The 16,201-nt window shown below is 43.6% G+C and overlaps 1 protein-coding gene across 3 annotated transcripts in view; it reads left to right on the forward strand.

Annotated features, from left to right (window-relative positions):
• The window catches only part of INPP5A (inositol polyphosphate-5-phosphatase A), a 251,249-nt gene that overhangs the window by 215,129 nt on the left and 19,919 nt on the right, over positions 1–16,201 (forward strand). For all 3 annotated transcript variants that reach the window (XM_074831614.1, XM_074831617.1, XM_074831616.1), the window contains exon 12: positions 9,508–9,581. In XM_074831614.1, the coding sequence (XP_074687715.1) occupies positions 9,508–9,581 (74 nt within the window). The remainder of the gene's footprint in view (positions 1–9,507; positions 9,582–16,201) is intronic.

Genomic DNA, 16,201 nt, shown 5'->3' on the forward strand with positions numbered 1-16,201 from the left:
TTTTAGGTATTGGTCGTTGTTTAAGTACAGTCTAAAGAGGAGGTCTGACATCTGTATGTGCCCTCTGTAACCCAGCCTGCAGTCAGTGAGATCTGCTGACGTGCTTTGGCCTCGGGGCACCCTGTTTGACCTCTGTGACATGCAGGAGGACATCCAGAGAGGCAGTGTTGGCACCTGCATTCCAGTCCTCAAGAGTTTCTGGATCTTACCAGCATCCCTTGCAGTTAATGTTTGTGCATATACAGGAGCACCCTGCCTAGCCTGCCACGCCTTGCCTGCAGTCTACAGAAATCCAAATAAAGATAGAAAGGGGCTTAATTTTTTTTCACCAACTCTCTGCAGTAGCCCAGTCCTTTTGCATTCTTCGGGCACCCCTCGTACCCTCACCGGTGGATGCCTGCGTCCTCGTGGGTGTGCACACACGCATACAGACTAGCAAACAGTAAGTTTAACATGAAATGTAGTACTTAAGGACACTTCCATCCAAGTGCAGCTAGAGATGAGAGTGGGGTACTGGGTCACAGGGATGCAGAGACAGGGGTTCTGGTCCCTGGTTTTAGGACTGTTTGTGTATTTTATGCTACAGAGGTGTTGAAAGAAAAACTGTATCGGAGGCAAAGGCTGGAATCCAGATCTCCTCTGATCCCAGGAGCGGCCTCCAGAATCTCTCACTGCCTGCTGGTTTCTGCGTGCCCAAGCCTGGGCCTGGCGGGAGGTGCACTCTGTGCTGACCCCCCTTCCTGGGCACCCCCCTGCCAGCGCCGGGCAGCTCCCGAGGAGGAGGGCTGGGAATCTCACTCTCCTCTGGGAAAGAAACACCTTGGATTTTAGGTGTCTGGAAGTGTTAGGTGACCTTTCAACATGCCAGATTGTATGTGGGGGAGACAAGGTGGACAACCCGAGCGCCCCGAATGCCCCCTCAGGGTGGGGCGCCTGGTGTTCAGGTGCCTCTGGGGTCCTGCCCGTTTCCCAAAAGCCCACGTCAGCCAAGCCTGCCTTGTAGGCCTTGCTCAGGGGAGGTTTCAACCCACAGCGGGAGTTTTGCCTAAGTAAGAAACATGGATCATAGTCTTTCTTCAAGAAAGTTCCATTCTTTATCACCCTACAAGTAATACGAAAAACATATTCTGCTTATTTTTATGCTTTTGTCAAATTGCAGCTCACAAACTGACAATTTAGCACGACAAAGCATGCCGGTTTTAACTCCCTAGTGGCACAAATCCATGATCTGTTTCACACTAACAGACATGTAAAGTTTAATGAAATAATCCCCTGAATCTGTCACATTTGCAAGCAGGGTATTCCTAATTAAAATATTTTGGTTTTAAGGTTAGCATCCACCCAGTTGTTGTTGCCATTTTGAATGAGCTCTATTATAAGCTGTTGTGCACAGTTTATGAATTAATTACAGTAATGTTAAAGTGTCTATTCCTGTAAAGTTTTGAAAAAGGCAATTTGCATTAATGCAGTATTGCACGGTCAAATTTTTTAAATCAAGGCAAGCACAGGAATCCCAGGAGAGTGAGTCACAAAATCCACTTTTCACCATTAGAAAACAGGAGGTGTGCACTCAGACTTGACTGGCTGGTGAGGTCCCTGAGAACTGGCCCTCGCCCAGAGGTTCTCAGGGCTTCCACGTCGTGTTGATGCATTGGAGAGCAGGTGGCATTTCTGGCGCAGTCAGGCAGGAGCGTGGGACCATGGGAGCTGTAGTCTCCCTGCGTGAATGCCGTGAGCGGTCGTGCTGCATTTCAGATGCTTTGGGCTCTTCATCGGGCGCCCTGAAGCGGGAGGAATAGGACACAATTCACTTCTGCAGAGCAGCATTTCGGCAAGGAGCCCTTGGGATGTGAAAGGTGCTTTTGTTGTCAGCAGAATGTTAATAGGGTAACTGCTGCTGCATGAGTGAAAGTCTGTACTTAACCTGATTCAGTGCTTTTAACTTCTTAACTAACTAGTTTGTTCTTTCCATATACTTAAGTTCAATCTCCTTACTGAGAGCTAATTACCTGAGTAGTACAACAGGGTTCTGATTTTTTCTTCCAAGTAACAAAAATATCCCAGGCTAAGATCTGGATTCTCCGCTGCATGTTGCAGATCAGAGGGGTGTCTGAGCCCTGGGGAGCTGCCAGCAGCATCTTAACTTCCAGCTTTGCCATACTGGTAGTTTCAGCCTGAAGTCCATGGACTTGGATTCAAAGCATCCACACAAGGCAATTAGGAAAACCAAGATTATATGCAAAATCTGAGCATGTGAAATGTCTAAGTGCTAAAACCTCCACTGGAAAAATGTAAGGAGTACATAATTGGACTAGATGATCTTCAAGGTCCTTTCCAACCTAGATGATTCTGTGATTCTGTGATTGGAAAAGTGTGAAAGCCCTGTTTTATCCCATCAGCGTTCAGTTGTGTGTGTATTACAGGACCCACAGATATTGTAAGGCACTAAGTGACTTTCAGAATGAGAAATACTGCAGCACGTGAGCTCTGAGGGGTGTTTGTGTTAGACCCTGGTGCCAGGTGAAGGCCCTGAGTCTCAAGCACGCTCCTTGGCAGTGTGCTGGGCACTCGCCCTGCCCTGCCCATCAGCTGAACATGCACCACTTCGGAAAGTTGGTTCTGCTTTGGAAAGTGAGCACCGCTTCGGAAAGTCGGTACTGCTGTGGGAAGGCAGTTCCGCTGTACTGTGTCTGGCATCACGGTGCTGTTTCCCCTCCGGGAGGGACGGGGCCTCGTGGTCCTTGGTACTTAGGCTGTGCGGCTCCAGCCATCTCACCCCTGCCTGGGCCCTGCAGCACAAACCGGGCTCGGGGGTGTGGGGAGGATGAGGAATGTGGGAGTGTGGGAAAGGGGGCAAGGAGACAGAAAAGGGAGCGCTAGTGAGACAGGCAGTAGTCTCCAGTCATTACTCTAGTGATCAATAGACATCAAAGGAAAGTGTGGTTCTTTATAGACATTTTAAGCAATCTAAATATTTCTGTAACAGAAATATTATTTTTAAATTCATTTTCCAAGCAGCTTTCTGAAAAAGTTGGAATGTTCATGTCCTTTAAACCATTGGAATATCGCCGGGGGGCCGGGGCGGGGGGGGGGCATATTGTCAAAAAAAGAACAAAATAGCATTTTCCAGGGGGAGCTTCCAGTGAAATCAAATATTTTCTGAATTAGTACAGGCACAGGGAGCCTTCAGCACTGACAGTCTTCTACTGCCTGTGCCTAACTCTTCTGATGCTAGGAAAAGTGTATTTGATGCAGTTTCTCTGTGTGCCATATATCCATATTTATGTAGGAGTTTATGATTTGACAACACTGCCAATTGGGATGTACAGACAAATTCTCAGAAACATGCAGAAATGTAATCATATACAAAAGCAGCGTAAGTGGTACATTTATATTCAATAATTTGGGCTTTTTTCTGTGAAACATGACTTTGAAGAATGGCTTTATGAGAGAAAGAAAATTAAGATTCAAAATATATAGTAATGGATCATTTTACAAAGTTTTAGCTGGAGAAAACACTAGCTTTAAAATAAGGCCAGAGCGGAGTTGTGTGTGACATTTTCATGGATAAGTGGGAGGGATCAGCATTTCCACAAGCCTTTTTTTGAAGTCAGTAGACTGCTGAATCAGTTTCTAAATATTTTTCTTTCACTAGAGAGCTGGATAAAATTCCTGTATTTCCAGTCTCTTGAAAAAAATCATGTGCTGTACAAGACTGGCAAAGGAGGTTACAGTGACCAGTGTCCACATATTTTAATTCTCTAAGGTCATTTCTGTATGCTCATCTCCTCTTTTTGGTCTGAAACTTCATTTCCCTTTCACAGCTGTGAATTCTCTGGTGGGCCCTGCAGATGGATTTGATAAATGCTGCTAATATCACCTTCTGATCTACCAATACTCTGACTTTGGTCTGTAGGTCTTGATGAGTAATTGCTGTTGTTCTACTCCAATGACTGAATTAGGTTGCCCTGTTTTAAAGGGTTCATATGTGTGTGATTTTAGCCAAGGTGGCCCATCGCAGCATCCCGACGGACACTGGCCTCATCACTTCAAACTGAAGCAAGCAAAATTACCTTGATGTCTACAACTGGTTAAACTCCATTGTAATCCTTTGATTACTGTCAAGCTACGTGATATCGAATGTAGTATTACAGATAATTGTTGTCTTTGGCCAGAGCACATACTGCTTAACCACACAGGGCCCCGTGAGCTGTAGGGACGGCGACCTGCAGCCCGTACTCGGGCCCTGGGGCGAGGCAGCTTGCTGGGGTCCCCGTCGGAAGGGCTGCGCGGCGCCAGGACCATCCGTCCAGCCCGACTCAACTGGTCCTGACTGGGCAGCATACGGGTGCTGCGGGCAGTGCCTGTGCAGGACCCCAGCCCATGTTGTGCATTGGCTTCTGCTTCACCCTTGTATGCAAATGCACTTGCACCTCATAGTGCTGACAAGAAAAACGGGGGGGAAACCAAAACTCTCTTCAGCAGCTTTTACAGGCAACACGGTTGCCTGGAAAAACAACAGTTTTGATAATTCCTGTAGGAGGTGAAGGGCACTGCAGCTGATAAGGCAACAGCCCTAAATGCTTTTAATCTACTCAGATGAAATAGGGAAAATCCTTTACTGCAAATGCAGCCAGTCTTGAATTCTGTGCAGAGCTCCAGTGATGACAAGCCAGTTCCCGTTCTGGTCAGTAGGAGCTTGACATATAAACTAATTTAAGTATTTGGCTCATGAAGTTTGCTAAACAGAGATACATAAATTCAGACTGCAAAATCCTATCAATACATTTAACCTGTTTTTAAAAATCATATTCTGCCCTGTGAGTATTTTCTCACAGTCGCAGGCCAGCGGACGCATGCCGCTTGCCTTTTTACACATCCTGCGTGGCCGTATCCCCCAAGGCGTGTTATCTCTGTGTCTCATGAAGGTAACTACAGATATACTGGATGGAAGGAAGGAAGGAAGGAAGGAAGGAAGGAAGGAAGGAAGGAAGGAAGAATGGTATTTTCCTTTGGAAGATGTTAACCAAACATGCATGTTGGGCTGGTCACTGGACATTGTAGAGCAAATATCTTGACATAATATCAGCAACAAAATGGTTGCAGCTTAAGATAAAACATAGGCCCTGCATCATCCTTACTATCATTTAGGTATAAATAAGTATAATATACAATATATATATTGTACATATATATATAATATATATGCAATTAGGTATAAATCGCTGGAACAATGGGCTAAGGCCAACTGTAGGAGTTTCAATAAGGCCAAATGCCGGGTGCTGCACTTGTGCCACGACAACCCCCAGCAGCGCTACAGGCTTGGGGAGGAGTGGCTGGAGAGCTGCCAGTCAGAGAGGGACCTGAGGGTGTTGATTGACAGCCGGCTGAACATGAGCCAGCAGTGTGCCCAGGTGGCCAAGAAGGCCAATGGCATCCTGGCTTGCATCAGCAATAGCGTGGCCAGCAGGGACAGGGAAGTGATCTTACCCCTGGGCTCGGCACTGGTGAGGCCGCACCTCGAATACTGTGTTCAGTTTTGGGCCCCTCACTCCAAAAAGGCCATTGAATGACTCGAGCGTGTCCAGAGAAGGGCAACGGAGCTGGTGCAGGGTCTGGAGCACAGGTCTGATGGGGAGCGGCTGAGGGAACTGGGGGGGTTTAGTCTGGAGAAGAGGAGGCTGAGGGGAGACCTCATTGTCCTCTGCAGCTACCTGACAGGAGGGTGCAGAGAGGGGGGATGAGTCTCTTTAACCAAGTAATAAGTGATAGGACAAGAGGTAATGGCCTCAAGTTGCGCCAGGGAAGGTTTAGACTGGATATTAGGAAGTATTTCTTTACAGAACGGGTAGTCAGGCGTCGGAATGGGCTGCCCAGGGCAGTGGTGGAGTCCCCATCCCTGGAGGTGTTCAAGAGGCGGGTTGACATAGCACTTAGGGATATGGTGTAGTTGGGATCTGTCAGTGTTAGGTTAACGGTTGGACTAGATGATCTTCAAGGTCCCTTCCAACCTAGATGATTCTGTGAAATATATTGGTGAAATTGAGTTGGAGGAAAAAAACAGTCTTCTGAACTGCCTGTGATATATAGTTCTGGAATTAACTTCTAGCGGCAGCATTTTAAAATCTCTGTGTAATTGCTCAAATTACCCCAGCACATCATGTAACACCTTAAAGATTTGGTTCTTAAGGATGATCTTATAATGAGCAAATTAAATAGAACAATATATTGATTTTTAGGCTTTGAACTTAATTTCTTTGTCATTTTTAAGGCATTTAGAGTGACAGACATACTCATGTTTACTCTTACAGTGATGACATTATTCACAATGCTGTTTAGTGTGCAATATGGAAATACATGAGCTGAAAAACGCTGAGAACTGCCATGAATAGAGTATGTTCTAGCCACAAACAGTATGTGGCTTTTTTTTAAAAACAATGTTATATGCTTTCAAAATAAAGACATTGCCCTGTCAGATTCTGACTGCTCCTCAGTATCATCTGACCTATATTAATTTTCATTCATTTTCTGCAGTGCCAAGGAGCTCCAGACACCAGTGTACCTATCATAAAGCAAATACAATTAAATGATTCCCATGTCAGGTCCCGTTCCTTCTCTTACTAAGTTGTGTTGAGGGGAAGTGACATTTATAATTATTTGTGACCAGACCTAGTGAATGCCTTGGTTTTTCACCAATAATCTTGCGTTTTGAGATTACAGGCTTAAATGAGAACCCAAGTGCTTTTAATACCAGAAAAAAAGTAATAGTTAAAACATGCTCTTCTACTGAAAAATTAACTGGAGTTTTCTCAAAATGCACGGTTCAAGTTTTCATCATTTCTCCCTCTCACTTCCCGCACTGTCTGCAGTGCTACCAGGTAAATAAAGAAAAGCTGTTAGGTGGGTTCACACTGCGTAGTCCTGAACACACAAATAACTTGTCATTGCCCTTCCTAAGAATGAGCAGATCTCTGTTTGCGTAGTTTGTGGACACATTTGAAGAGAAGGTTACAGGTACTGTAACATAGTCACTTAATAGCTCGGAAAAAAGAAATAATTTGTTAAACAATTGTTTAAAATATAGCATGAAATAAAAGTTTGTGCAGATAATCCAGTGAAAATATTTAAATGTTTTACATGTGAGGATGAAGTGTTTACAACGAGCATTCCCTAAATATTTCTTCTAGGCACCTAGTTGGGCTTTGACATCCAGCTGGGTCCTTCTGAGTTTTTGGCTTTGTCATTTCAGGTTAAAGATGTCCCTCTACCTGGGAAAACTTGGGGAGCTGACAGAGAGCACAGCACACAATACAGTCTTGTTCCTGCTATCTGTGTCCTCTCTGTCACCAGTGTCAGCAGCTCATCTGCATAGCGCAGACACAACTAAACAGGCAACTGCAGCAAACAAACACATCAGAAACTTCTCTGGATAATAACACATATCTGAATGCTTAGTCCTCTAAACCCCAGCCTTCCTTTAGTTTGCAAACATCATCATAGCAAGAACAATCTGAATGTATAAAATTTTGAAAGCGTGAATTGGTGTGAGAGGACAATGCATCTATTTAAGTCGCCAGCCCTTGGAATGCCCATGAGTAATTTATACCATTGTGTTCTGTGGAGCATTGTTCTTTTATTCAGTCCTTGCAGTTTTCACACTTCAGAAATAGCCTCTTTCTCCTGATGCTTCCACTTTCCTGCTCTGATCTCTTTACTTGGCAACAGTAGGAAAAATGTATTTGCACTGTATTAATAGACATGTATTTCAAAGAAGTTTTAACTGGGCTGGTAGATTTTTTTTCCTATGCTAGGTTCACATTGGGCAGTTAGTATCTTTAAGGTGGAGACACGTGGAGTGGGAAAGGGATGATAACATTTGTTTTCACAGCCAGTTTGCATGCATGTATTGTAGCCATCTGTGTATACATACTTCAATACAGGATCATAGTCTGGAAACATGCACCACAAACCATTTTTTCCTGAAGTATGTTGAGATTGCTTCAGTAAGAATAGTGGCTGCACCAGCCCGTTTTTAGGATTGAGCATGTTAATAGATACATACTACAAGTTTCCACACAGATGTTTATAAATATTTATCCAAGCATCTTGGATACTTGGGCCTTCGATCAGATGTTAAAACATGTACAAATTATCTGTGGTTATTTGTATTGCAAAACCTTTTCCAGCGCACTGTCACAGAATTTGGTGTCGGATGCACTGAAATAGGGAAAGCTGCCCGTTACTGGGCATCCTCGTGTAAAAGTACGTCCATACAGCAAGACAGCAGCCAGGAACAGAGGAAGGCTGGGTGGGCCTTAGAGAGGTAGCTAATCAGCAGTGCAGGTGGTTCAGGTAGCTGCTTTTCACACAGATAATTAATGTGTACAAGTAGCTGCTAATTGCACATTTCAGGAATGATTTATGAGGTGGCAGAGGGGAAAGAAGGACACAATCTAATTTCTTTGGGAACCTCTGCCATTCATACAATGGTATCAGCGCAGCTGTGAGATGGGACATGATTAATGAACAGTGGGCAAACACGCCGCCATCCTGCGGGATACTGGGGGGATGACACGCTTGTCAAAATAGAAAGTGGCACTTAGAGGGACGGCCAGTAACAGTGCAGATTATGAGCTTTTTGTCTTTCAACTCGCTAATTCACTTGGACGTCAGGCTTAACACCAGCCATGGTTCTGAAATAAGGTTATTTATGTCCATCAGAACAATTATTGGTTTAATGTGGACAATTATCATTGACTTGCTGCGAGCAGGTTTGTGTTTGTGAACAAAAGACTACAGATATTTATTTTCTCTGTAGAGGTCCGGGGGAAAAAACAAATTTGGCAAGGGCTAATATTTATACAGGACATTAAATCTAGACTTATGAACATCTCTGTTAAATACCTGCTTCTAGTACTATATCTTGGCTGCTGCCAGGGAACACGTTTTACCTATTGTCACGTATCCCTCTCTCTGCTATCTGACATGCACCACCCAAAATAGGTGTACAAAAACACTGCTTGTCTTTGCTTAGGAAGAGTGATGTGCACATCCTTGTGTTTATTGTACCTTCTTATCTGAGCTAAAGATAATATAAAGTAATATGATACTTTTTGCTGGCATTTTTGTGGGCTGACTAGCGTATCAGTTTGCTGTTCTTTTTTAATGCTAGTCTGGTTTATCTTTGAAAACATTGTTAATAATTTGAAAAAATTTACCCATCTTGAAATAGTAAGTGTACATATAGGTCACTGCTCTAAAGACCCAGTGTTAACGTATTTCACTGAGGTGAAAAGGAACATTTTGAACACTTTTCTCAATGAACTGTTTGTGTATCAAAATAGTACTGAGTGTTTTGCAATATGTTTTAAAAGCTATTATATGGGTGTCATACCTCAAGCTGTGTAATTAAAGTGTCTGTTTATTTCCTTTTATATAGTGTAGTATTTTTAGATTGCTTCAGTTCAACACTGAAGAGTGAATACTTTTATTTCTTATCTTTTATAGCTTTTAGAATTTGACAGAGAGCTGTCAGTGTTTAAAGACAGATTGTATGAACTGGACATCTCATTTCCTCCCAGGTAAGATTCATATATAATCCATTTATTTAACTAGCTAGCTAAAACATAATTGTTACTAGCACTGTAGGTAAGATGTGAGTGTTCCCATGCACGCTGTAGAAATGATAGTGATCTCCGTTCCTTTCATCAGTGTTTAGTCTTCCCACATGCCCTCCATCACTACATGAACGGTGACGCTGCAGTCTGCGTGCCGACAGTGCTGATCCTGCCTTTTATAGCTGCTCCTAAAATAGACCCGACATGATTGTGTACTAAGAGATGTGTAGTTGCTTTTAAGCACTGGACCCAGATAACCTGTTAAAATACTTTATTGCAACTATAAAGGCATCCTTTACCTTGGGCTGTTGAAAACTGACCCGCAGTGGCAGTGGCAAGGAACAGGCTGGAAGTGGGGTGTGGAGCCTAATGCCACTGCCCGAGGCGGGATCCGAGAGGAGCAGCAGGAAAGAGGACAGGAGCTTAGACTGTGCTTTTTCAGTTTCAGTAAACATGTTCTATAACTGCTAAGACTATTAGAACAATTCTTCTTTTTTAATACATATGCATGATTTTAATCATCTATACCCCTTAGGTGAATTTTAGCCATGAATAGACAAGTATTGCTATCACACAAAATCAAGATTTTTGCAAGTGGCAGTCCTGTTTGGAGAAATCCATAGAAAATTTGGTACAGTTTTAAACATGTATGGCCCCTTTCCAAGAATGAAGAAGTCAAATCTTAACAGTTGCTTTTAAGGGAAAGAAATACTGCATTCGCAAAGAAAGTTAAAGTTCAGAAAATCATAGATAAAAACATACTTTTTATATACTTTTTTTTTAATAGATACAATATTCTTAAATATTGCTATTGTGTCCTTTATGGATAGATAGAAAAGTATGATGTTTTGGCATACACTAAGAAAAAATTTGGAAAGCTTGCCTTTTTGTTATCATAATCTCATTATTTCTCACCAGCCAGCTGCGATACTGATTATATTGATCCCTTGGGACAATGGAAGTATGCATGGAGAGGTTACCGCTGCTCTAAATTGTTCTTATTGATTGAGTATGATAACAGAAGACCAGCAGTGTGTACGTCTCTGAGCGTATTTCATTAGTTGTGTACCTGGTCAGGCTAAAAGGATGTGAGGGGAAATAGATAAAAATTTTTTACCAGAAATACTCTTCTACTTGATTTCACCAACATTAGCGCTTTCAGCCAGAACAAGGTTTGGCAAAAATACATTGTTGCATGAATGCTTTGCAGATTCTTCAGACCTTTCTCTCAGTTCGGTGTCATTCCACTCTCAGGCAAAGATCAGAAATTTTGCTGAGTAGGCTTATATCTGAGTTGTGCTTTTGATCCCTCTGTGAAGTGATGTGAACATCTGGCTGAGGTCTAAACCCTTGAAAAATTTCTTTTCACAAATCTGTTCAAATCTCAGTAGAGATTGCTGTTACTATTTCAGTGGTTAAGTTTCTTGCAAATTACAGCTAGACCAGATACAACCCAGGATTTTCCTCGCAGCTACCAAGGGCCATGCCCTGTGAGGTCGTGGGCAAGTGATAAATGAGCCTTCCTCTGCTTTACATCCCGTTGGAGCAAGTAGTGGTGGGAAACCTCCATGAATAAAATACTGGTGGAACAACAGCCAGAACCCAAACTCTGGAGGAGCCACCTGGCAGCCGCTGCAGGGAAGGGCGTAGCTGGGCTCAAAGGGTGAAACCTCAGGCCAACTCTGGGTCTCCAGGCAAGGAGAGCAAGACTTGCAGAAGCAGCCAGAAGAGGAAGGCTCTAGCCAGTTGGCTGAGGAGAGACCAGGACAACGAGACAGGGCTGTGGGGAGGGAGGACTGGGCAGGCATGATCTGGAATACTGGGGGAGAGCGGTGAAAACCACAGGAAGAGCGAGATGGCCGCAAGACACTGCCCATGGGATGTGACAGTGAGTTGGTCTTGCCCAAAACAGAGAAAGGTGAAAACGGAGAGCTGGGAAAAAGATTTTCTGTGTCCCTTTCTAGCACTGATCCACAGAGAGGATGACAGGCTGCTGCTGTCAGGTGTCAGATGCAGGGGTGCTGAGGAGTCCCTGCCAGGCGAGGTAGCGCCACTGCTCCTTGAGGTATGGCCAGAATGGAGCTTGAAAGTGGCATAATGTGAGACTGTATAGAGAGAAAGAAGCCTTGGGGGAAAATGGAAGATGTTTGTCAAAAGGATTAGAAGTTTAACTGGGAGTGAATAGGCGGGCTTGTGAGAGCTGCGACTGAGAACTGCTGTTGCTGCTATAAAACCAGCAGCGAGCTGCGGGGGGATGGATGGGGAGGACCATGCGAACAGGAGCAAGAGGAGGTAAATTAAATATTAGTCAACTGCACTTGTACTCTCTGCTGCCCCAGTATCTGAATAGTTTGACACAGAGCATTAACATCCAAATGATGTATTTCACTACCATTAACATTTTAAGCTACTCTATCTACTGTATGAGTCTGTTATTGTCTAGAACAAAACTATTAAATAAGCTGCTACACCGGAGATGAACCCCTGGTAAAAAAAATGCAAGACCAGGTGAAAATGTTCCATCCCAGAAATCCCTGTGGATGAAACACAGATTTTGACTTTAATTGATGTAATGAGTGAAATGAAAGAAATACCCTGTAATATGAGCTGAGTATCATCCCCTCCCCTGCCCACATGCTTGCAGACTTGGCTAGGAAACCACAGGAACAGCTCCCTGAAGCCGTAGCACTGTCGTCAAGGAGGGCAGTCACCAAATTCTGATGGCAACTTATCCGCTGCCAGCTCCTTCTTTCTCAGTTTTATTACTTGTTTTGTTTCCTTGGAAAACCAAAGCTCAATCTAGCTCGTGTGCTTTTGTTTTGCACACAGCATTGATATTAGGGATGAAATATTTCACTAAGTACAATTCTGGCTTGCGAAGTTAAAGTCGAGCCGGCTTAGCCCTAGATGTCATGGATCTGCACTGCCGGCTGCGATGGATGGGGGTCCTGCATTCGGTCCCCTCGCTGCCCCAGAGCAAGGGGCCATCAAACGCGCTCGGCGTGACGCCAGCCATGGGCGTTCCGGTGCAGCTCCGCAGGAGGCTGCGCCCTGTCTCCAGAGCTGCTGGTGAATCCTGCCTGGGGCCGCAGCCGGCAGTCACGTTGCTCTGGCTTCTGTTGTCTTTCAAATAAGATGAAAAACCAAGGTCCTGACCACTTCTTGCCATCAAAGGTCCCATAACATTTCTGCAAGAGCATAGACGTCTAGACAGATGTTGTGGCCAAAGTCCTGGTAATTGGATTCCACCTCCCCAGACGCACTGTTACTTTAGTTGAATTTGGTGGTATTCTTCAGTTCCTGCCCCAAACCGCTGTGCCGCGGGCTGGTGCCGTGCTGAGTGCTGCTGAACTCGGCAGTTGTCTACAGGCCGTGGCTCTTTAACTCACACAGATGCTTGCAAAAAGCGATCTGCCCTACCAAGGTGGAAGCAGACCCTTCTGAGCAGGGACCCTGGCCAGATCTTGGGGAACAGCCATGAAGGGTCATTTCCAGCTTCACCCGTTTGCCTCTGTTCCCATTCAGTTACCAACTTCGGGGCTTTGTGAACAGTCTGGGGAGGGGGAAGGGGGGTACAGGGTAACGTGGCAAACCCTTCTTCAGCCTCCAAAAGCCCATGGAGAACCAGCCCTGCGGCTGCTCTTCTCACCTGCGGTGACGGGGATAAACGTTCAGCTTTACCTGCTACTCGCTCTGTTTCCTTCTCATGACTAAGTAACAGTAATAATAATAAATAGTAATAAATTTTTGTATACCGAAAGCTGGCACTTCCTTTGTGGCACAAAAGGGATGCTAATACTGAAGTTTATATAACTTAAGCAGAGAATATCAATAAAATATGAGAACTGAATATGAGAATATTGCTAAAAATACAAAATGTAGAACCAACAAGCTAAACTCGTGCATGTACAAAGAGCAAACTGGCTTTACATTAGTGTGCTTTTTTTCACCCATCCCTCTTCATGTTCTGGGTCATATGGCAAGGGAATCCTGCTTTCCCTTTGTCGTCCTTGCGCAGGCGCCAAGCTCAGTAAGAAGTCTTGCCCAAGTGAAGTGCTGCAGAACTGGACTGACGGTTCTTAGAGTTACTGCAGGTCAGCGTCCTATTTTTGTTCATGAAACTAAGGACATTGATTTTCCTGAAAGAAATATTTTTCTGTGTATTGAAATAATGACAACAGTGTGCTATTAACTGCAAACCCAGGTATTTTGAATAGGCCAAAAGCAGTGGATTTAATGTAGGATATTTTCTTTTTAACTTAGAATCTCTTCACTCATACAAGAAAGAGATTAAGTATATGGCCTAAATGTCTTGGTTTCACTTCCTAGTAGTTTTTACTCCATTTTTCCCTCATTTTTCCTCTGGAAAAAAAAATTATCTGTAGCTTATTATGACTCATCTGCTTTTATATACTGTTTGTAAATGTGAGCTTAATATGTTTGTTATATAGCCAGTATACTAGATTTTGTATTTTTAACCAAAGAAGGATATGATCAGTCCTGTATATTTAGAAAATACTTCTTTAAGCCTTTTGTATTCTTAGCTGGAAAGTGTATGGTGCATCTGTTTGTTCTGCAAATGCATCAAACAAAGCCTTTTTCACTGGAGGGAGAGGGAGAAAGCTCTAGTCACTTTTTGTGTCAGGTTACAGGCTTAGTTCGTGAGCATTTGAATTTAGAAGGGAGTTGTAAGAAATTGTAATGATAGCCCTAAAGCAGTATTTCAGAATTTGTTTTATACATCATATTTTAAATACGGTCCATTGATTCAGTCTATGAATTAATTACTCACTACTTCTGTTCTTGATCCATGGTGTAACGGTCTTACATCATGGGATGCTGGCCAACAACTGAAGACAGAGTATCTTGGTTAAAGTGGTACTGAATACATCTAGTACTATGTTTCACATCTCTCAAAAAATGAAAGATCAATTAGGACAGTTTTCTCCGTCTTTCATTTGCTTCATCATTAGTGCATACAACTAATTGCCCAATTTTCACATAGAGTTCTACAAATCAATAGCACAGTTACATTCCTGTCTTACTTGTAAATTTTCCCCTCAAAAAGCATGCTTGAGATTCAGTGTGCTCTTGAGATAAATGGAAAAGGTCACATCCCTTTGAGTTGCAGCAGACTAAGTTACTTATAAATTCATTTTTTATCAGCATAAACTGTTTATTCTCTGGGCTTTATCCTGAGATCTTATTGATACACTCCTATAGCTGGCCTGGGGTTGAAAGCTTTACTTCTCTGAGTTGGTAATATTTTTGTGGTTAACCTCGGTGGGGCCAAAATTTCACCTTCAGCAGTTTTCTTGGTTTGTTCTCACGCCACTCCCAGGGCGGCGTTCCAGGGTGATCCAGCTACCTCGGGTATAAGTAGGGATGGGTAGAAGCATGCTGCGCTGCAGTGACCCACGCTCTGCCTTGCTCCCCTGCGTAGTGCCGAACGCAGCCTGAAGCCTGAGTCCTGACCCCCAGCCAGCGCCAGCTGGGCCCTGACGTGTCCAGCGCTGGACAGCCAACTCCAGTTCTTCATGAGAGAGCTTTGTTTCAAATGAAAATCACTGGTTTTCATTTCAGAAAAATAAGCAAAGTCCTAATTAAAGTAATAAGTAAGAAAAGTCTCTCTTCCTGGCGCCAGGCGTCACAGTGAGCGCATGAGAGCGCCTTCCTTCGCAAGGAGAGCCGTGAGTTAAGCGAGCTCTGACAGCGCTTTCATCGAGAGCTGCAGGCACTGAACCCAGTCCTGAATTCTCACACCTCAGTCCCCATCCCTGCTTACTTCAGCAGCACCATTGCACGTTCATGCACTCTACGGATCTCCTCTTCAAGACTGCGAAAACACGTTCATATACAGAGGGTGACCAGAAAGGTTTTTCTTTAATAGTATTTTTCACAGTTATGACTGTACAAGTATTTTAGAATTCAATTTTAAATCTGAGTCTGTGGTTAAAAAAAATGAAGGTAAACATATTGCTGTTATAGAAAGTATTCAGAAGTTTTGGTGTCCTGAAAGTGCTTATGCACTTAAGAGTACAGACTGAGGAAATAATCAAATTTGATTCTTGCATATTCTCAGTTTTCACTTAAAATTACCAAAGAAATTCTTCTGTTGTAATAATCTGAATGGAGAGGACATTTTTGTACGTTTCTGAGTTTTAATTGTTTCATATACCTGCATCTTTTACAATTCATTTCTCTGTCCTTTCTCCCTAATTTTAAATGAAGCCATGACAGCCACGTAGGCATATATTTTTATACTGGTAAGAATTTTTTTCAAAGGAAATCATTATACTTTGCTCTTTAGATGATCCTTCTTATAAGCAAGTCATCCAGAATTTTCACAGTCCATTTTTAAAGTTATAATATCTTCTCATAAGGCGGCATAAGTTCTGCATAACATGATGTCACAATGCTGTGCTCCTTACTGGTTCCAGTTTGGAGGAAGAGCCAGTGCCTGAGCCGGGCTGTGTGGTGCAGGCTGCCAGCAGCTGAACAACCGGCGCTCCAGTGACAGGGGCTGTAAACTCATCTCTCCTGGGCTCGAGAAGCTATCTGGCGGGCGGGCGGGACAGCCCCGG

The sequence above is a fragment of the Strix aluco genome, chromosome 7 (assembly GCF_031877795.1).
Source record: "Strix aluco isolate bStrAlu1 chromosome 7, bStrAlu1.hap1, whole genome shotgun sequence".
In the NCBI taxonomy this organism is placed as follows: Eukaryota; Metazoa; Chordata; class Aves; order Strigiformes; family Strigidae; genus Strix; species Strix aluco.